The sequence below is a fragment of the Denticeps clupeoides genome, chromosome 12 (genome assembly GCF_900700375.1).
Source record: "Denticeps clupeoides chromosome 12, fDenClu1.1, whole genome shotgun sequence".
NCBI lineage: Eukaryota > Metazoa > Chordata > Actinopteri > Clupeiformes > Denticipitidae > Denticeps > Denticeps clupeoides.
Genome location: NC_041718.1, coordinates 22,305,220 through 22,326,532, shown reverse-complemented (window position 1 = coordinate 22,326,532; position 21,313 = coordinate 22,305,220). Strand labels below are relative to the sequence as shown.

The following is a 21,313-nucleotide window of genomic DNA, read 5'->3' as shown; positions in this document are numbered from 1 at the left end:
AGTGACATTTGTCCTCTGCATTGAACCCATCACCCTTGGTGAGCAGTGGGTGGGTGGTAGTAGCCTAGCGGGTAACACACTCGCCTATGAACCAGAAGACCCGGGTTCGAATCCCCCTTACTACCATCGTGTCCCTGAGCAAGACACTTAACCCCGAGTGTCTCCAGGGGGGGACTGTCCCTGTAACTACTATCGGGATTTGAACCAGCAACCTTCTGATTACGGGGCCGCTAGGCCACCACTGCCCTATATGATAGTACACGCGCTTGTCCATGGTAAAATCAATAACAATACACAGCAAGATATGATTGAATTCATGTTTTATTTTAAATAACAATAATATTCTAATTTAAATCAATTACAACTCCAATCCAAGGAGAACAAAATAGGTTTTAATGCACAGTGCAACAGAAGATGCAAATAAAAGACAGAACACGGCATTTCGTAAATGTTAAAATCAATGACAGGCAGAATGAGCTCCAGCTAAAAGCCTGCACTGAAAACAGGCATCCGGCATTAAAAACGTCAAGGCTGCTACTTTCATGAGCATCCAGTACCATCACTTCAACACCACTGGACTAAACATGTACAGATGGTGGAACCCGGCATTGTTATTTGGTAGAAAACTGAACTCGCCGTACTGCAACATCTGATATTTACACTTTGTACAAATCTCATGGTACTATGTACACCTTGCACATCACATGCAGCACGTATTCCGGTTCGCTTCGTTTTTTTTGTGCTTAGAATCTTGCATTGTCTTCTGCTCTACAGTTGGTGCAGAATAAAAAGAGCCTCATGACTTAAGAGCACTTTGACTCTCCCTGCTGACATGCGCCTTCCATTAAAAAAGATAAAAACATGTTCTAAAGCTCTGGATGCCTTCACCAGGCTGCACAGGCCAGGAGAGCAGAGGACGGCTCTGTTTGGATGGAAGCATCTCCCCTCAGCTGGCGAACTGCTGGTAGAAGGCCAGCTTCACTCGTTCAATGTGGTGGCAGAGTTTAATTGCTGGGCCCAACTTCAGGTCCATGCATTCCTGCACGGTGGGCAGGTTCAGCAGTAGAAGGGCTTGTCCATCAATCTCCTGGAAACAATGGCCAGAGTCACACAGGATCTACTGTCTTCTATCATTCCTGATCAGCAGCAGTGTGACTATTGGGATACCTGGTCATTTTCAAGGTCCTCTGTGGTCTGGACAACAGCCATGTCACAATATATTGGTAGATATTATCACTATGTAATTCATTCTGATGATAAAGAGCAAATAATAATTTGCGTGACGTGCATATTATTTGAGGAATAAACGCCCGGTCCTTTACGTGGGCTGATTGAAGCCTCGGTGAAGCGGGAATTATAATAAAGTGAACTGATCGTCACTTGTGATACACAACAGCACAGCACAATTGCCATGGCGATGCTGCCTTTCATGCAAGTGTTCAGTTGGGAATAGTCACTGGTCGAGATGCATCCCATAATCCTTCTACATTACTTCACGTGATGATCCCGGTCCGCCAAGGTGCCACTGAGCAAAGCACCGTCCCCACACACTGCTGGTGCCCACTGCTCACTCAGGGTGATGGTTAAATACAGAGGACACATTTCACTGTGTGCACCGTGTGCTGTGCTGCTGTGTATCACATGTGACAATCACTTCACCTCAATACGAGCATCAAGGTCTTGTTGACCAGTGTGGTCCACGCTCACCTGGCGGCAGGGACGATTATTGGAGCGATGCAGCGCGTGTACAGGTTCTCACCGTCTGCATCACGACGCCCTGCTTATTGAAGGTCGTACCTGGTCCAGGAAGATGCGTGCCAGCGGAGCGCAGTCTGTGGTCCGGATGAAACGCACCACGTCCGTCACGCTCCACTCCAGGGGACTGCTGTCCAAGCGCAGCTTGGGGACCGCCTCCACGCGTGGACTCTGGCCACCAGGAGCGAGGGAGACGGTTTTAAAGACTGCATTCATACCGCAGTCAGGGGAGAAAGCAGGCACCTCCCAGACGGGGGTCAGAGGTCAAGTTTTTTTAGGGCTCACCTTCGGAGAGGGAGGGCGGTTCTCATCATCAGAATACGAGGGCGAGCGGGGCTTGCGGCGCCGGCGCGTGGGGCGGGGCGTGGCGGGAGGAGAGGGCGAGGGGGTCGGGGGCTGCGACTTCTTCTCGGAGTACTCAGAGTCGTCCTGCAGGTCGTCCGGGTTCTCAGAACCCGAGTCGTCGCTCAGAGAGTCGTCTTCATCCAGGTCCTCCTCTTCACCACTTCCCTGCGGAATACGAAGACATGTCCCCTACAGAACTGTATAGAACGTGGGACCTACGCAGGTTCTGTGTTCCATGAGAGTACCTGAGGAGACCCTGCTGGAGTGTTGTCCACCGACGCCGAGGTCCGCCGCTTCTTGTGGACGAACAGCTGCTTCCTCCGCTTCCTTCTTCTGCCCAGCTTCTTCCCGGTCCCCTCGAGGTTCGAGTGTCCCCCTGGGGGTCGACCGACACGCTTACTCGTCTTCTTACCATAACAATAAGCTGAACAACAGGGAAATAAACACTGATGACAACACCTACTACCATGGTGTCCCCGAGTGTCTCCGGGGGGACTGTCCCTGGGGTTTTGATATCTACCCAGACAGAATGATTGTACCCTCGCTGGTGGTTTGATTGCGACTGTACGTACTGTATTTGGTCTTGGTAAGAACGGAACAGTTCTCGGAGCAGTGCTCCAGAACCATGCGAGGTCCAAACAGGTTGGGGCAGCACTCCAGCTTGATGCAGGTCTTCCGGCAGAACTCCGCCACGCGCTCGGCCGTGCGGACGATCTCCACCGTGGCTCTGTAGGTCTTCCCCTTGTACCTGGCACACGCCACGCCGCCACGTTACTCTTCACACCGCACACGTCCAACGCAGAACACAAGCGGGAACTCACTTGGCTTTGAGAACCTCCCCGTGGCCGTTCCAGCGGCTCTCCTGGTCCAGCTGAAGCTCGCGCAGAACCCGGCTGGGCTTGTAGCCCGAGTTTATGAGCAGGCTCAGCACCTAAAGGGCCCGGCAGAGGGAACGTTCACAACAGAGGTCACCAACGAAGCCAGCGTGGTCCGGTGCGGGGTCCCACCTCCTTCAGAACCAGAAGACAGTTCCCCGGCCCCACGCACTGCGGCAGCTCGGCGATCCGGCCCTTGTTGAGGTACGGCCCGGAGAAGCAGCGGTGGTTGAAGTAGATCTTGGGGCAGCAGTACTTCCCGTTGGCTGGAGGTCACACACAGACACGTGGCGCGTTTGTACAAGGCCGCGAAGCGCGGCCATGAGGGGAACCGGACCGGCGCCACTCACCGCCATCAGACGGGCTGCTGTTGGCCTGCTGCTTCGCCGTATCCGCCGGCGGCGGCGGCTCTCTGGGCGGAGCTTTCCTGGGAGACGTGGAGAGACACGGTCAGGGTTCCTACGGTCTACGGAACGTCTTCTAATACATTTTAAAGGCCTTTTTACAGCGGTCACTGTATGTTAATAAAACACGCAAATAAATGATATTAAGAGACAGAACCGGGTTTTTATTTACTTTTATGGACCATATATGGATGTTGCTATGGATACGCGTGATGGATACGGTTATATTTACAACTTGCCTTGTAAATGTTTCTACTGGTTAAAAAAGACTTTTTAATGATTTATGGGAGTCTTGAAGACAGAATTAGGGATCAGTCCTGTTCTAGGAAGTTTGGAATTTTCTTGACTTACTGCTTTTCCGGCTGCACCACAGCAACTTTCCTCAGTTTCTCCACTACAGACGGGGAGAGAAACCAAAAGGAAATAAACTGATAAAAGCCGGGGGACCTTCAGTCGCAGTGAAGCGGCCTTCGTACCTCGAGGCTTACATGGGAAGCGCAGCGCCACGCCGTTGGTTTCGCACCAGCTGACGGGGAAAATGTCCATGGAGTCCGCGTGACGGATCACGTCGAGGCCCGGCTGCTGGAGTCCTGGGCAGAAACGGGCACGTCAGCACCGCGCCCCAAAGCCGCAGAGACGGGGGGGGACCCGGAACTAACACGCACCTTCCAGTTGCAGCCAGATGTGGTGACCTTTGACCTTTGTGACAGTGGCCACGTGGATGTTTTGCGGGCAAAGCGGGTCAACTGCCTCCAGCATGGAGGACTCTTTAAAGCAGTGGTCCATCTGCTCCTGCAAAAAGATGTTGTAACGAAACTGTTATAACGATGTTATAAACCCACAGCACTAAATATCCTGTTAATCACACCAAAAAATGTCAATATGTAATATACAATAAATCATGCATGTTCATAATTCTGTGCGTAACTCACGGCAGGAAAACAGTTCTCCGGCGCCGCCTCCGCCCCACACTGCTTCAGATAATGCGCCCAGTCAAAGTCCTGCCCCTGGAACCCTGACCAACCACACACAAGCAGAAGGTCCGTTACCACGCCCACCCGCACATCAAACGTGAAGTAGCACGTGGACCCACCAGGAGGAGGGCTGAGCTTCACGCCGTTCTTCAGGCTCCACTGCGCCGGGAAGATGCCCGGACTGTCCCGGTGGCACAGGAACGAGCGCTTCTCGCCACCGTCCTCCCGCAGGTCGTCCATCTCCACCAGGAAGTGGACTTCACCAAACACCTGCCAGAATTCCACAGACGCCGCGCTGATCACGACACGTTCATCACCGCTGACCACGCGGTGGGACACCAGCACCAGAACGTGTATGTTCTACTCTCCTAAAACACCGTACACGCTGGTACGTAAGTTCCAGACGGCGCGCTGTTACGATCCCGACACGGTGATGGAGGCGACTCTCGAGGCCGGTCGACTGTTGGGGTGACAGCGGAGTTGAGGGCGTGGTCAGAACAGCGAACGGTGTAATAAATGGCGTCGGCGAGGATTGAACGGCGTATTCACGCTGCTTTCTCACAACAAAATGGCGTTTTTTACGGTTTTACCTGCTGATTATCGGCCCTGTTGGCTCGTCACGGTGGATGGCGGAGGGGGAATTAAATTATTATCGTTATTAATGCAGGAAAATTCATGTTCTCTTCTACTTTAATACAAACTGCTTATAATACAAAAAATTAAAAGGATTTTCTGCCATAATGCCTGCGCCACGCCCGTTATTCTACAGACTGTCACATAGCAGGTCCCGACCCTGGTTACCTTGGTGACGGTAGCAGGACTGATGCTGAAAGGGGCGGCTGGATCCACGGCTTCCAACTTCATCCCTTCAGTGAAGCAGTGAGTGGCGATCACCGGACGATCCTACCGACCAAAACACACACACACACACACACACACACACACACACGTTCAACTCCGGTGGAAAGCAGCAGCAGTCAAGCCAGTGTGATTTTATGTCCAGGAAGGGACACCTTGTGGAATTCTTCAGTGATGGAGGTGTCCCGAGGCAGAGCGAGGATCTTCTGCTGGACTTCCGCCCACTCGTCCTCAGAGCGCAGCGGCAGCAGAGCTGTGTGACACACACACACACACATTTATACCACTTTAATGTCCCTTACACTACAGTGACAAAGCTTAAAAACACAGAGGATACAAATTCAGAGTAACAGAATTGTGATTGTCATTGTGAGACACAGCAGCTCGGTGACACGTGTCCTCTGTATTTGACCGTCACCCTTGACAGGCGCCCGGGGAGCAGCGTGTGGGGACGGTGGCACCTCAGCGGATCAGGATTCGAACCGGCAACCTTCTGATTACGGGTCCGCTTCTTTACCCGCTGGGCCACCAGAAAAGGGCGTGGTCTCCTGTTCTAAACGGTACATTATCTGGCAGATCATAACCAGTTACCGGCCGGAGGTCTCAGGGTGCAGCCGCTGTCCCGTGCCCAGCCGGGGAGGTGCAGCAGCGGGTTCAGGTAGAAGAGCCAGAGGGTGGCGGGGCCGTCGGGGAGTCCCTCGGCGCCGTGGTAACGGAGCCGCAGACGCCCCCCGACGTTGTCCTCGATCGCGGCAGCCCAGGCCACGCCCGCGTCCCTGCTGTCCTGCAGCTCCAGCGAGGTCCCAGGGGTCAGGAGGTCCACCGGGTTGAGGGCGTTCTGCACCTACATGAAGGGGACGTGAGAAACCCGGATCCGGCAGGATAGGTGAGAATCCGGTGAAATCAGGTCCTCACCCCCTCCAGCAGGTGGGCCGGGGCGCCGCCGCTGTTGGAGAGGGCTTCCTCCAGCAGAGCCTCCCAGTTCTGGTTCTTCTCCCGAACCCCTGCGGACAGCCACAAAGTCACATGATCGTCTCAGCTGGACCTCAGCTGGTCTCTCTCTCTCTCTCTCTCTCACCCTCCGGGGGTCTCATCGGCCGCCCCTGCTGCCGGCTCCAGCCTAGAGGGCGAAGGTCAGCGGTTGTGATGTCACACCAGAAGTCGGCGCGGCGGTCGTCCTGGTAACCCTCGTAGCGCAGCAGCAGCAGCTGTCCACAGGTGGTGATGATGGTGGCCACCCAGCACGCCCCGTCCTCCTGGCCACGCCCGCTCACCTCCAGCTTCATGCCCGGCGCCAGGCCGGTCTGCAGACCCTGGTCCACCTGAGAGAAGAAAGGCGGCGTGGTCAGGTGATGAAGGGCACTGCCGGTGATGAAATGGGCGCGGCACGTCACGACGCTCCGTGATCCTCACGTGCTTGAAGGCGTGGTGCGGCACGGACTGCGCGCCCTTCTCCTCCAGGTACTCGTCCCAGTTAAAGTCGGAATCTTCAGCAGAGTCCCGCTCTGTAACGAAGCAACGTGAGAACCCACCACGCCTGCGGAGGTACCTGCTTCTGGAAGGTTCTGGGAAGACTCACCCGACTCCAGCGGTTCATGGCTCATCCTGGCGCCGCCTGAAGACCCTCAGCTGGGCATCAACATGGAGACGAAGACTTACCTACAAAACACAAATTTCATAGCGCGGTACTGCGGTATCCCGAAACAAAGACATTTTCACTGAAAATAAAGTATACAATAAAGTAATACAATTCAGAAAATAGAACAAAAACCCAAAGTACAGCCGTCGAGCGAGTTGTTTGAAGGTGTGTGTGTGTGTGTGTGTGAGAGAGAGAGAGAGAGAGAGAGAGCACCGATGCTCCATTCAGACCAGCCGCCTGTCACACGCTCTTTGTGCGCGTTGACGTCTCTATTAAAGACTGAGACGGCGGCCGCGACCCCGCAGCTACGCGGGATCAGGAGGGACCGCCGCTCCACACCAGCTCATTGTGCTGAAGGTCACACTTGTGTCCACTGCAGAGGACAATAAAAAAAAAAAAGAGCAGCGCAGGGTCTGGAAAAACTCCGCTTTGAGTGCAGCTTATTTAAACATTTAACCGAACAAAAACTTGTCATCTGACCTTTCAACCACAAACAGAATAGAAATATAAAAACGCCGCATTTTCACCGCACAACAACCCACACATCATATACAGACAGATTCATATTCCACATTTTAACAGACAGGCTGTAAAATATGCACAACAGAGGAAAAAAAATACAAATGAACACACCAAATATCTACCGGATGATATTTTTTAAAGTAAAGTGAAGCTTTTTAAACTGAAGCATAGAAAAACATGCGAATGAACATGCCAAACGAACTACACTAAACATGATTTTATTTTTTCAAAAATGGGGCTTAACAGTCAGTGACCTTGTAGAATATTTTGCTGCAGGTGCATCAAAAATACGCTGTTTTTTTGTACCAAAAACGATATTTTGCTGTATGTGTATTACAAATACGCATTTTTTTGTAACAGAAATGCTATTTTGCTGTATGTGCATCAGAAATATGCAGTTTTTTTTGTACCAGAATTTTTTTTTTCCTGTATGTGCATCATAAACATGGTGTTTTTTGTACCAGAAATGCTATTTTGATGAATATGAATTATGAATATGCTATGTTTTTGTAGCAGAAATGCTATTTTGCTGTATATGCATTACAAATACGCTGGGGTTTTTTGTACCAGAAATGCTATTTTGCTATATATGCATCAGAAATAAGCTGTTTTTTGAACCAGACATGCCATTTTGCTGTATGTGCATCATAAATACAGTGTTTTTTGTACCAGAAATGCTATTTTGCTGTATGTGCATTACAAATACACTGTTTCTTGTACCGGAAATGCTATTTTGATGTATATGCATTACAAATACGCTTGGTTTTTTTGTACCAGAAATGCTATTTTGCTGTATGTGCATCATAAACATGGTGTTTTTTGTACCACAAATGCTATTTTCATGAATATGAATTATGAATATGCTATGTTTTTGTAGCAGAAATGCTATTTTGCTGTATATGCATTACAAATACGCTGGGTTTTTTTGTACCAGAAATGCTATTTTGCTATATATGCATCAGAAATAGGCTGTTTTTTGAACCAGACATGCCATTTTGCTGTATGTGCATCATAAATACAGTGTTTTTTGTACCAGAAATGCTATTTTGCTGTATGTGCATTACAAATACACTGTTTCTTGTACCAGAAATGCTATTTTGATGTATATGCATTATAAATATTCTATGTTTTTGTACCAGAAATTATATTTTGCTGTATATGCATCAGAAATACGATGTGTTGTTCCCCTCCGACGCTACATTGAGCCTCGGTCTCTGATCGATCGATCGGTAGATGGATCGATTGATAGCTACATAGAGAGTTCCAGAGAAACGTCAGGCAAAGTGCGATCACGGCGACTCGGTGAACTTATATAACTTGGCGGTGAAACAAAAGAACGAAGCGCAGCCGCCGATTCCGATTTATACCGAAACAAAAAGCGGCCGATGTCAGCAGCAGCAGCAGCAGCAGCAGCAAGTGCAGGCGGGATATGTTATTATTCGAATTAGAATTATATTGAAATGTAAGGTGCAACCGCGCTGTTCCCGAGACGTGTGCAACGAGCAGCATAACCACGCGACGACGGCGGGTTTTTATTCATTAGACACTTATTATTATGATCATTATTAATATGAATATTGGCGTGGTGGCAGCAGTTGCCCGCGTTTTCAGAAGTAAGAGGGATGGCGCTTCATCACGACTTCCGTCGCCATCGTGCTTATTTTCGTGCAGTTTGAATAAAGGAATGAAAGAGACGCGCAGCCTGCGCGCCGCTGCAAGACGCCGGAACCCAGCGAGGCAACTTCGGGACGTCACGGCCGCGCCGCCGCGACCAGGCGGCCGAGCTCCGCGCCCCCCGCGGCCCGGGCCCCGCACGTCCGCCCCGCTTCTTACCGGCGGAGGAGTTTCTCAAGTCGCTTTTCGGCGCCGCTTCTCTTCCGCCTGCTCGTCCACGACCTCGTTCCAATATGGCACGAAGCGCCACTGCGCATGCGCGGCGTCCAACTGCGCGGAACACCCGACTAGGGCGGATAAATCAGAACGTCCTTCATTTATAATCCTGTAAAAATACCCTTCACAATGTTATAATAATAATAATAATAATAATAATAATAAAAGTGTTAGCGGGGAGCTTCGGGTCGGAGAAAGTGGTGACACCACGTTGCAGATGCAGAGATTCACTTCTCATTTCATTAAAAACGGAACACGGTTAACGTTCTCTGCATGAATGACACTTTGGTTCATTTCATAAATGAAATGAGGGGAATTTAATGCAAGGTCATGCAGTTCTTCCGTTCGGACGCTGGGCGGCGCCCCTGCGGGGTGGTGAAGAACAACGGGCCATTTCACAGGGTTTAAGATGCCTTTATTTATCACCAGATGTGAAATAAAAAAAACTTCCCAATACCAACAGTTTTCAACCATATACATATGTTTATATACAAGATTTTATTTCTATTAAAATGCCTACCTTCAAGTATCATTACATAAAAATATTTAAAATCTGCATTAAATCCTTGATCCTAAAAATATTGGTACCCTTACAGCGATGCATTAATACGTTAACATGTCTCGTACTAAATAGTTTTAATTCCTGTTAAACTTTTTACACTAAGATATGTGCTGGTATGGCCACGGGGGTTCTGAAGTTCTCCACAAGAACCTTCACAGTCTGGAGATCTTCAGTGTGCCGCGAGCGTACCAGGGTTCCATTACGACAACTTATATTTTACTACCAGCCGCTTACCAAATTTGTTCTCAGCAAAATCATTTTTAAAAAGTTCAGGACACGCGCTACACGCAGGAAAAGTTACGAAAGGGCTAAATCCTCGTAAGGCCACATTACAGTCTTCAGACATTCCAGCTGTTTCACGCGTCCGAGAGAGTTCACTTAAAATCTTCTTTCACTGGTTCCGTTTCCATAAAGGCCCGTTAGAACCCTGCAGATTTCTCCTGCTTTCTCTGCACAGGACGACTGGAACCAAATCACTTCTCAATAATGTGCTCCATGTTGGGGTTTATGAAGGAAAAGCCCTTGAAGGCCATCTGGTCCATCGAGTCGATGAGGTTCTTCTCGCCGTACGAGAGGCGGGGCTTCTCACTCAGAAACTCCCGGTCAAAGTTGCTGCAGTCGTTGGGGGACTTCTGTGATTGGAAAGACATTGGTGTCAGAAAGGTAGACTAATAACGGAGAACAAGAACGGAGAAGAACGTCAGGAGAAGATCGTACCACTTTCGGCTTAAACGGAGGAGTCACTTCTCTCTTCTCCAGGGCCACCCAGTTGATGGTCTTGAAAAAGGCGTGGCCCCGCAGGTTCCCCACCACGCCCAGCCGCCGGGTCGGGTCACGTTCAAACAGCTGAGAAAAACAGACATGAGGATCATGTAGGAGATGTCTAATGATGAAGAACCCATGCCATGGTTTTTGCTACCTTCTCCAGTAGGTCCTTTGCCTCCTTGGTGATCCAGCGAGGATAGTGTGGCGTGTCCATGCGGATTGATTCGAAGAGCTCGTCCTCATCGTCCCCTTGAAAGGGTGACTGACCGATCAGCATCTCGTATAGGAGAACCCCGAACGACCACCAGTCCACAGAGAACGAGTATTTCTGGCCCAGCAGGATCTGCAGGAGAAGAAAACTCGGCCGTCAGTAAACACCTTTTCAAATGTAGAATCCTGGCCGGTGGAACAGCGTCCACCTCTGGAGCGATGTAGTCGGGCGTCCCGCAGAACGTCGTGGCTCGGTTGTCTCCAATCATGTTCTCCTTGCACATCCCGAAGTCTGCGATTTTAATGTGGCCTTCCTTGTCCAGCATCACATTGTCCAGCTTCAGGTCCCTGAAGGATGGAGATGGCGTTTAGAAGCTAGGTCTACTTCCCAGATAAACCCGCCAGGCGTTAGCTGACCTGTACACGATGCCTTTAGAGTGCAGGAACTGAAGGCCACAGACGATCTCAGCTGCGTAGAACCTGGAGAAGGAGACAGCAGGAGAAATTTGAAGAGTAGAGCTCTGGATGGAATATGAGGAGGAGAGAGGAGGAGGTGCTCACGTGGCTCGGTAGAGGTCAAAACGGCCTTTATCCTGTATGTGGAACATCAGGTCTCCACCGTTCAGATATTCCATTACAAAGAACAGATGCTCCTAGATGAGAAGAGAGAAGTAGAAAATAAACCTCTGAAACATCTAAGAGTCCAGCAGCAGGTGTGGACGGTTCTGACCTTGGTCTGGAAGGTACAGTAGAGGTGTGTGAGGAAGGGGTGTTCCCAGGCCAGCGCGAGGACCCTCATCTCCACCATGGTGCACTCAACGTCGTCGTCCATCAGGACCACGTCTTTCTTCAGCGCCTTCACTGCGAAGTACTCACCGCGGCCCTTCAGCTCAGCCAGCATCACCTGCGCGGCAGGAGGAGGTCAGGCGCGGTGCCGGGCGTGGCCGCGTCCGGTACGAGGCGAGGAACTCACCTTTCCAAAGCTGCCTTTACCAAGCACCTTGTGGAACACGAAGTTGTTGAAGTTGACCTGCACCTTGTGGGCGGGGCTAGAAGCAGCAGCTGGCTGGGGAGCAGGAGGGTCCCACGACTTTCCATGCTGCGACTGGTCAGCTGGATCTAAAAATATAAAATCTATCTTCCGTATGCGTGTGTGTTCATGAATCGACAGGTTGTGTGATTAGAACTGATATATCGTGTTCTTGACAATATTAATCTAATTAGCTATTTATTAAAATTTATTTAAAAATATAAAATATATATTCCGTTTGTGTGTGTTCATGAATCGACAGGTTGTGTGATTAGAACTGATATATTACTCTAATTAGCTATTTATTAAAATGTATTTAAAAATATAAAATATATATTCCGTTTGCGTGTGTTCATGAATCGACAGGTTGTGTGATTAGAACTGATATATTACTCTAATTAGCTATTTATTAAAATGTATTTAAAAATATAAAATATATATTCCGTCTGCGTGTGTTCATGAATATTACTCTAATTAGCTATTTATTAAAATGTATTTAAAAATATAAAATATATATTCCGTTTGCGTGTGTTCATGAATCGACAGGTTGTGTGATTAGAACTGATATATTACTCTAATTAGCTATTTATTAAAATGAGAATTAATTCCCGAACTCACCACTAGGGTCCACCGATGAGCCTTTGAAGAGGGGGTCGTAGATGCCGATGTCTGACGGGTACGAATCGGAGCGCCTGGTAGATGATTTCTGTCGGACGGCAGGCGGATGATAAAGTGGACATCAGAAACGCGCAGGACAGACCACGTGGACACGGAAACACACCTGGCTAACTTGATTGAGCGCCTCGGCCAGGAGCTTCTGGTTGATTCCACACAGGTTGGCCACTTTGTTCTGGCATTTGCGATGGACGTTCATTCCGCAATCTGGCCAATGACCGAGCATAAACGGCGGCCGGTTAGATCAACGGAGAACGGGGGACAGAAGAACTCCGCTTCTACAGCCTACCTTCACATTTGTGTCCCTGCTTGACCATTCCCCAGAGGAGGCTCCCGCAGTGGTCGCAGAAGGTGGGGCTCATGTAGTTGTGCACCTTGAAGCGGTGTGGCATGTCGATCTTGAAGCGCTCCTTCTGGAACTGCAGAAGCGCGCGTCAACACCGTTGTCCCCCGGACCGCGTAATAAAGACCTTCTGCCAGGAACGTCTCGCTACAAACACTGCTCGTTCGGCCTGGGACATGCTGGACAGCGCAGGGGCCAGGGACAGTGAAACTCACCATGGTGTCTCGGCTGTTTGCCGCCGTCCCTGTGCACCGGCCGATGATTTTGTCGATGCACTTCTTGTGGATGGCCGCATTGCATTCTGGGACAAGGAAAGGCTCTGTTTAGCGTGCACAGGTGTTAGAGGCAGGAGACGTGTCGTGGTGGGAACTCACGCCTGCACTTGTAGCCTTGCTTGTTCAGACCCCTGCAACGGAAAAGGCGGAGCGTTAGCGTCCACGCCGGAGCCGCGCCGGGCGGGGCGGAAAGCGCCGGGCGGAGCCGCATCTCACCAGACAAACTCCCGGCAGACCGAGCAGAAGGTGGGCTGCTTGAAGAAGGTGGCGGTGAACTCGTGGTTCTTGATGAAGTGGACCTTGGCCTGCTTGATGGCCCCCCGTCTCCGGTTCAGCGTCATCACGCCGTCCTCCTCGTCCTTCACCGACTGGTTGGAATCTGCGGCGTGTCCGATTTTACCCGTCACAGACAGAAGGCTTTCAGTGGTTAGTCAGAGGAGGGCGTGGTGAAAAAAAACAGATGGGTGGAGCCACCGTGCCACTCGTACGCCATGGTGAGGGAGCGGCTATAAATAACCAGCCTGGGCCGCGGTTCAGGAAATCCACCACCTCCCACCACCGCGCCCGGCCACAATGTCCCATTCCAAGGTGACATCGGGACAACTCAATTAGTCACAATTTGGCGACACCACCAATGACACTTATTAACCAAAGCAGGAAGCCAGCGGCGGGTAAAATCTAAAAGACTCACCGACGTCGGAGTCCTCCACAAAGAACTGCACGGCCATCATGACCTTCCCAGAAGGCTGCAGGTCCACCCAGAATTCGGCGCGGCCGTTGCCCTTTTTGCAGCGCTCGGCGATGACCGACACGCCCACGGTGGCCTCGGACAGCGGCTCCTCGGCCGTCTTCATCAGGACCACCTGCAGCACGCGGCCCTCGTGGATGTGCGCGTCGAAGGTGGACTTCCAGGCGGGGTACATGGTGGGCTTCCTCTGCACCAGGGTGATGCCCCTCTCTGCATGTGGAGCGATGGTGGGCGTTAAAGGTGAGGATAAAGCGTCATGGTATATAACACACACGGACCTGTATTGACGGACTCCTTCATCTTGATGGCACAGAAGGGCGGCTGGGTCACCGAGGGCAGAGCGCCCAGGTCGAACGCGTTGAAGGCGATGCGCAGGAACGGTGCCATGGTGAGCAGTCACCTGGGGAAACGTGGAGGAGGAATGATGAAGCAGGCAGAACACGGCGCTTACGTTCCTGGACGTCTGAGTGGCTGGCCGCCTGTCTCTCTTAGAAGGACGTCATGGGAGGAGCTACACCTACCAGCTGATACGTGGGTGGTAGTAGCCTAGTGGGTAACACACTCGCCTATGAACCAGAAGACCCGGGTTCGAATCCCACTTGCTACCTGAGTAAGACACTTAACCCTGAGTGTCTCCAGGGGGGGACTGTCCCTGTAAATACTGACTGTAAGTCGCTCTGGATAAGGGCGTCTGGTAAATGCTGGAAATGTAAATGATGATTGGTCGCCACCACCTATATTACAAGTCTGCTAGGACCATAACTCCTTCAGGAGGTCCCCAGGGTCCACGGCGACGCCCTGTTAGCTTTGGTGTGCGGTTCTTTTGTTAACTGTAGTTTTCCCCTCTGGCCCCGCCCCTTCCTCTAGGCGATTCTGTGTTGTTGTACATATTAGCTCCACTGTGTGTGTGTGTGTGTGTAAATAGATCAGGCGTCACAATAAATGATCCCGACCTGATTCTGCCTGCAGCCTGGGCCGACAGAAGGCCGCTTTTCTGGGTGATCCAAGTCTCTCTCTCTCTCTCTCACACACACACACACACACACACACACACACACACACACACACACACACACACACACACACACACACACACACACACACACACACACACACACACACACACACACCCAGGACACGGCGAGCCCAGCTGCCCTCCGAAAGAAAAAACAGGACACGCCAAAAAAAGCAAGAACAACCAGCAGAACTTTCTCCCCCTTCTTAAAAATCTCATTATAGATTAGAGCTGCTCTGCAGCCATCACAACGTCAAACAAGGTCACTTCCTGCGGTTGAAAATTAACCGGCAGCTCCAGAGAAGTAGGCTGCGGGGCCCCGGAATTCTCCTCCTCCTCCTCCTCCTCCTTCTTCGTCTTTCTGCACTTCCGTTAGTGGGAAAGCAGAACCTGCACCGCGGCTGCTGCTGCGGAAGTTCAGCAAGGCTTGCATCAAGCCCGGGTTCGAGGGGAACTGGGGGCAATCATCAGGATTAGAAGCGGGGGACTTCACAGCAGGCCGAGACCACCACTGTGTCTACTGGGAGAAGATCTTCCACAGCCTGGTGCCAGTCCGTGTCCCGGTGGTTGGGGACGTACAGCGAATATTAATTCTCTTCTGGTCATGTGAAAGTGACGTGAGTGTCGTTGTGACACACCGCAGCACAGCACACGGTGACACAGTGAAACGTGTCCTCCTCAAATGGATCCCGTTCCAATTATCCATCCCAGACGCCCTTATCCAGAGCGACTTACAATCCGGAGTTACAGGGACAGTCCCCCCCCCCCCGGAGACACTAACAAGTGGGGCTTGAACCTGGGACGTTGTGCTCCTCTGGTTCAGAGGCGAGTGTCCTACCTTCTAGACCACAACCAGGACAGCAGGACTGGAGCACGAAAATGGAGACGAAAAGCCACGATTTCCGTCCCGCCGTCTCCGCAGACACACAGTTTACTGTATTCCGAGAAAACGTCCTTCTCCTGAGAGCGGAAAAAATGAGCACATGCACTGAAGGAGGGAATGGAGGAGACAGGAAAGGGGACGGAGGGAGGAAGGGAGGGACACGTTAATACGGTGGCGGAGGTTTCAACAAGCGGCAAGTCCCCATGTTGACGCCTGCATGACGCGACGGTGTCACACGCCGCGTGTTGCACAACTGCGGAGGACAGAAAGGGGACTTTTTGGAAAAGAACACAGAAAAGGCTAAAGGCTACAGGAACAGATTTATCAAGACGGTGTCCATTCTTCTCTGTGCCTTCTTAATATCACATTCTGAAGCAGATTCAGTGCGTGGAGCCACGAGAGCGTGTGAAGACTCGCTCCACCCATAGAAGAATGTCCAGTGGAGCTGAGGTGGGTGGAGCGAGTCTTCACACGCTCTAGTGGATCACAACCTTCATGAAGACTGTGCCACCGATAACATTCTGACTGCTCCAACGGAGAACGAGGTTCGTGATGATTGCAGCATCTCCAGCTGGAACTACGGGGTCATTTCAAATTCTCATAGAGCTATATTAAAAAAAGTCTCTTCCTTTATCCTGTTCTGTTTTTTTAAAGAACGATGTATTTGAATGAACTTCTGAATTTGGACATCCAGTCGCAAACATGTCCTTTTCTTGTTATGGTGATAAAGAATGATCTGAACTTCATTTGAGGTCAACACCAATTTCATAGCGGGGAATAACCCAGTGAGGGGACACGAGCCACTGCAGCACCTGAGACGTGGTGATGGTCCAACAATCTTCTTATACCTGGGAATAACCCAGTGTTACCCAGGGGACACGAGCCACTGCAGCACCTGAGACGTGCTGATGGTCAAGCAGCCTGCATCAAACATGCCAGCGATCACCATGACGACCTGCACCCACACACTCATCACCAACTGCACACACGTACGTTATTAAAAATAAATGACAAATTATTTTATGAAGATGATTACGGATGTCAGTTCACAAAGTAGCAGGAAGATCCAGTTGATGTTAAGAGATGAACTGCAGCGTGAAGCTATTTGGAATGTTTGGTATGGAACATCTACTTTTCCAGGTACAAGTTACAGTAGCTGGGCGTGGCTGTTGCCAGGTAGTTTAAGATAAAGAGCTGTGCAATATGACATAAAACTCATATTGCGAGATAAACAATAGATTAACAGTTATTGATTTGGTAAAGTACGTTTAAATGTACTTGTTTTGAAAAGGTAACATGTGTCCACAGCAAAGATGCTGCAGCAGGAAGTTATTTAATAAACGTTTTACAGATACAGCAGCATATAGCATAACCATATACAAGATAAAAGTATATCTGGACAATTCAGTAAGGATTTTCGGTATCCAGCTGTAGAGTTTACATTAAAAATATTTATTTAACATGTGAAAGTGAAGTGATTATCATATCCTCTGTATTTAACCATCGCCCTTGGTGACAGACGGGGAGTAGTGTGTGGGGACGGTACCTTCAACAAGGGGACCTCAGTGGCACCTTGGTGGATTGGTGGACTGCCCCCGTGATAACATGACGCTTGAAACTTGAAAGCACGTTGTAAGTCGCTCTGGATAAGGGCGTCTGCCAAATGCCGTAAATGTAAATGTAAATGTAAATGTTCATTTTTTGTCATGCAGTCCCTCCAGGATTCCAAGATAATTCCTTTTTTTTTTTTTTTTTTTTTTTTTTTTTTACAGGTCACTAAACCGGCTAGCTCCGCCCCTGCTCATTTCCATGCGCGCTGTCAGTAGCCAATCGCGGTCACGGAACCGATCGGGGGCGTGGTCCGGATCGAGCTCTGTAAACCCGGAAGTTCGCTGCGACCGGCGGGTTACGGACAGATTGAAGGCTTGTTTTACTTTATTTATTGGGTCTGAAGTATTAAAAGACATTTACTAGTCATTATACATCATATGTAAGGCCTTCTTTTTTTGGAAACGCGAATTTAGGGCTTTTTAAACCCCGCTGTGCGCTCTGTGCTTTAAGTAGGCGTGGTTTCGCGCATGTGACGTCATTGTCGCGTGGAGCCGATATTTCTGCGGTAGGCGGTATTATCGAAACCAGTAACGCTCTCACAAATTTATATCGTTTATACCACGCAGCCCTGTTAAGATGTTGATGAGATGTGTGATATGTGTAATAATAATAATAATAATAATATATTTCTCATGTCTCAGTGGGCTTTAATGGTCCCTACTGTTGATCTCCTTGTTGACATGGTTGCCGGGGGCGACGTGTAGGAAAGGTGGCCAGGCGTCAGCTGGGACTGGAGCTCGGACTTATTTACTTTACGTTCATCTTTTGTTATTATGTTCCACGGTGCACCGATCCCTGCGGAGCGCACACACACACACACACACACACACACACACACAGAACTGATATTCCTCTGAAAGCCTCTGTTCATTTCACTCAGCAGCTCATTAAGCCTATTAGCCCAGCTGTGTGTGTGTGTGTGTGTGTGCGTGTGTGTATCAAGTCAAGATCTTTGTGTTAAAAACATGAAGGAATTAAATGTTTCTCATGCCCAGCAGCGTAAAGCAATAATTTTCTTTACATAGTTAAAAGTCCATGAAATTTAGTTTTTGCTTTTATTTCGGTCTTGTTGGTCCCTAATTCTGTATCTGAAGTCTCTCTGTGCAGAATTACAGCCAACAACACCATCCACCAACCACAATGTTTGGTGCAGACAGGAAGTCGTGTCGCGTTTTTCCAGAAAAAATAAAATGAACCCCCTGGTTCTTCAGAGTCTCGCGTGACAGAACTTAAAATAAATCAATATTTGTGCTCATTTTTACACCCAATCACCGAGCATCTGCAGTGCTTCACACGTTTGGAAGCCATGACGGTCGGTGGAGATCATGTTTTAGGGGAGGGGCGGGAAATTCTCTGGACGGAAAAAGCATGAGAAACGGGAGGTAACCTTTCCCATTATGATGTCATAAGGGGACAAATTCCAGACCAAACCATTGAGCTGCCGCTCTCTGTACGGTGAAGCAGAACGACCAAAACACTCCATTTCTAGCCACCGCAGGACCGTAGACAGTCTGGGGAACTCGTATTCATGTTAAATAAGCTCACAAAGTCACATTTTAATATCAGGGGACCTTTAACCCCCACTAGACAATACACCAGGCTTGTCACAATACTGAAATTCCCCGAAACAAATTCAGAATGATCAAATTCTATGGAACGGATAGGTACTATATAACAGAACAGGGGTGTTTCCTGACTGCCATCGACCCGACCTGGATAAAATGAGAAAAATCGAAGTGGTTCCAGACAGTGCTCATGCTTTTTATATTTTCTAGTGTGTGTGTTAAACTGCTGGAGGTTCCAGTTCTGTATACTTGATAAAGGCACCATGACATTCATCAGCGTGTCGTTCGGACACGGACGGTTCCAGAACAGAACCTCACCTCTGACCTCTCAAAATGGCTTCTGATTCTGTGTGTGCGTCTCGAGGCTTCACCCTCAACACCATCATCCTGGTTCACAGCAATTACAACAAAGCAAACAGCCGCGACCCACAAAGCCCTGTAATAATGAAGAAACAGGCAGGACCTGTTTACCACACACACGCACAAAATACCGTCCACGCACGCTCACAAATACACATTAAATAAAAAGTCCTATCTGAACCCGTGTAGATAATTCCAAGAAGGAGCTAAAGGTCATAATCAGGCTCTCACACTCCGCTTCTTATCTACCCAACGGCGTACAGCGTGCAGAGGGTTGCCAGGTTCCTGTTCATTTCAGCAAAAACACGCCCACAGAGGGCGGAGCCTAACAGGCCATTTACAAATCTGGGCTGGGAAAACGTAGAATTTCCCAACAGGTCTTTTATTACATAATCAGATAAAACCAGACTTAAAAAGACCAAATCCCCCCTCGTCCAGCGAAGTTCCATATTTTATCCTGATTGACGGGTTAAACCTCATCAGTCCAAGTATAACTGTATATCGAACCGGAATCGTGATTTGAATAAATGTGTGTTGACAACTGCGATTTTGCACCCCGAGACGAAGGTCCAGTAAGCACCCCAGTAAGGCGAGGTGGTCGTGTTCCAGACCTCTGTTCGTTTCTGTGTGGTAGTCGAAGGCGCAGAACGAACACGTGCACGATTCAACGCTTTCATTCTATTGGTCGTGTGAAAACACGTCACGTTGAGCACCATTCTGCGAGGCCCACGGGTCCACTCGCGGAACCAACCGGCCAAGCGGTTCGGAAATATCGCTCGGCCTGAAAACGGCGCCCGGGGTCCAATCACGTTGTGCCGATGCCCTCTGTGACAGACACTCATGCTCACCAATCAGGATGTGGCCCGTGTTCAAGCCACGCCCACTTAGACGTGAGCAAGCAGCTCAGGTTCACATGCTGCAGTCTATAATACATATAATATAAATTACAATTTTAAATTAAATTGCTATCCTAGAAGGGGGTCAGAGGTCATTAAAATATCCCAAAAGGAACCACACACACAAAGCTGGTCTGGTTTAAACACAACGTGGACAAACCAGGAGGGACGTGGAGAGAAGCGCCTTTTCAAGGTCACAGTCACCATGTGACCTCGCTCGTTTCAGACGCTCATCGATTTCTGTCTCCATTCCGCTACTGGCGGATCCTCTCACACACACACACACACACACAAACAACAGATTAAATGTTAATTCTTCACCAGTGGGTCCTCTGTGGACGTGTGCAGGATTGACCAGGGGATTGGACGTTCTTTACAAAAACCTGCTCTACCACTCTGGTTAGATCGGGTTTCGGAGCGAGGAATGCTGCACACAGGCCTGGTGTGTGTGTGGTGTGTATGGTGTGTATATGTGTGGTGTGTATGTGTACCCTCCCCCGAACCGATCATGCTCTGTGCGCTCTGGACAGGTTCCTCTGTCCCGTGTGTGTGTGTGTATATGTGTGGTGTGTGTGTGTGTGTGTGTGTATGTGTATATGGTGTGTGTGTGTGTGTATATATGTGTGGTGTGTGTGTGTGTGTATATATGTACCCTCCCCCGAACCGATCATGCTCTGTGCGTTCTGGACAGGTTCTTCTGTCCCGTGTGTGGTGTGTGTGTGTGTGTATGTGTGTGTGTGGTGTGTATATGTGTGGTGTGTATATGTGTGGTGTGTATATGTGTGGTGTGTGTATGTGTGGTGTGTGTATGTGTGTGGTGTGTGTGTATATGTACCCTCCCCCGAACCGATCATGCTCTGTGCGTTCTGGACAGGTTCTTCTGTCCCGTGTGTGGTGTGTGTGTGTGTGTGGTGTGTGTGTGGTGTGTGTGTTGCGTCCCGTACGTGTAGGAAAGTGTTTGGCGTCCCGGCGCTCCACACGTGGCGCTGCGCGGCAGCAGGAAGGAAGTGGCGGCTGGTGTGAAAGTGTCCCTCGTCACCAGACCGGAGATGAATAATTAAACGCGGAACTTGTTGTGGGCTGAAGACGTTTACCGCCGGGGAACCGTATCGG

At 49.8% G+C, this 21,313-nt stretch overlaps 2 protein-coding genes across 6 annotated transcripts in view; both read right to left on the bottom strand.

Annotated features, from left to right (window-relative positions):
• Nucleotides 1-303: 303 nt before the first annotated feature.
• sfmbt1 (Scm like with four mbt domains 1) lies at nucleotides 304-9,332 on the bottom strand. 5 transcript variants are annotated; one of them, XM_028998307.1, is made up of 21 exons: nucleotides 9,206-9,332; nucleotides 6,791-6,870; nucleotides 6,625-6,716; nucleotides 6,290-6,533; nucleotides 6,127-6,215; nucleotides 5,803-6,055; nucleotides 5,367-5,464; nucleotides 5,155-5,256; nucleotides 4,473-4,623; nucleotides 4,312-4,394; nucleotides 4,045-4,171; nucleotides 3,856-3,969; nucleotides 3,731-3,773; nucleotides 3,326-3,402; nucleotides 3,108-3,241; nucleotides 2,922-3,031; nucleotides 2,673-2,848; nucleotides 2,346-2,524; nucleotides 2,041-2,265; nucleotides 1,798-1,926; nucleotides 304-1,087 (listed from the first exon to the last, which is right to left on the bottom strand). In XM_028998307.1, exons 2-21 carry the CDS (start codon nucleotides 6,813-6,815, stop codon nucleotides 947-949), a joined length of 2,592 nt encoding a protein of 863 aa, XP_028854140.1. In that variant the 5' UTR covers nucleotides 6,816-6,870; nucleotides 9,206-9,332; the 3' UTR covers nucleotides 304-946. The 5 variants fall into 5 exon arrangements, with proteins under 5 accessions (XP_028854140.1, XP_028854145.1, XP_028854144.1 ...); XM_028998312.1 differs by having other exon boundaries at nucleotides 2,346-2,476; XM_028998311.1 differs by having other exon boundaries at nucleotides 3,868-3,969.
• Nucleotides 9,333-9,660: 328 nt separating this feature from the next.
• Nucleotides 9,661-21,313, bottom strand: part of prkcdb (protein kinase C, delta b) — a 13,355-nt gene continuing 1,702 nt past the window's right edge. The window contains exons 2-17 of the mRNA XM_028997826.1: nucleotides 14,149-14,270; nucleotides 13,814-14,080; nucleotides 13,339-13,501; nucleotides 13,222-13,253; nucleotides 13,063-13,148; nucleotides 12,794-12,923; nucleotides 12,611-12,711; nucleotides 12,448-12,535; nucleotides 11,773-11,918; nucleotides 11,530-11,703; nucleotides 11,361-11,452; nucleotides 11,217-11,279; nucleotides 11,009-11,147; nucleotides 10,744-10,932; nucleotides 10,542-10,670; nucleotides 9,661-10,456 (exon numbers count right to left, since the gene is read on the bottom strand). Coding sequence (XP_028853659.1) covers nucleotides 10,298-10,456; nucleotides 10,542-10,670; nucleotides 10,744-10,932; nucleotides 11,009-11,147; nucleotides 11,217-11,279; nucleotides 11,361-11,452; nucleotides 11,530-11,703; nucleotides 11,773-11,918; nucleotides 12,448-12,535; nucleotides 12,611-12,711; nucleotides 12,794-12,923; nucleotides 13,063-13,148; nucleotides 13,222-13,253; nucleotides 13,339-13,501; nucleotides 13,814-14,080; nucleotides 14,149-14,257 — 2,067 coding nt within the window. The 5' untranslated portion in view covers nucleotides 14,258-14,270 and the 3' untranslated portion in view covers nucleotides 9,661-10,297. The remainder of the gene's footprint in view (nucleotides 10,457-10,541; nucleotides 10,671-10,743; nucleotides 10,933-11,008; nucleotides 11,148-11,216; nucleotides 11,280-11,360; nucleotides 11,453-11,529; nucleotides 11,704-11,772; nucleotides 11,919-12,447; nucleotides 12,536-12,610; nucleotides 12,712-12,793; nucleotides 12,924-13,062; nucleotides 13,149-13,221; nucleotides 13,254-13,338; nucleotides 13,502-13,813; nucleotides 14,081-14,148; nucleotides 14,271-21,313) is intronic.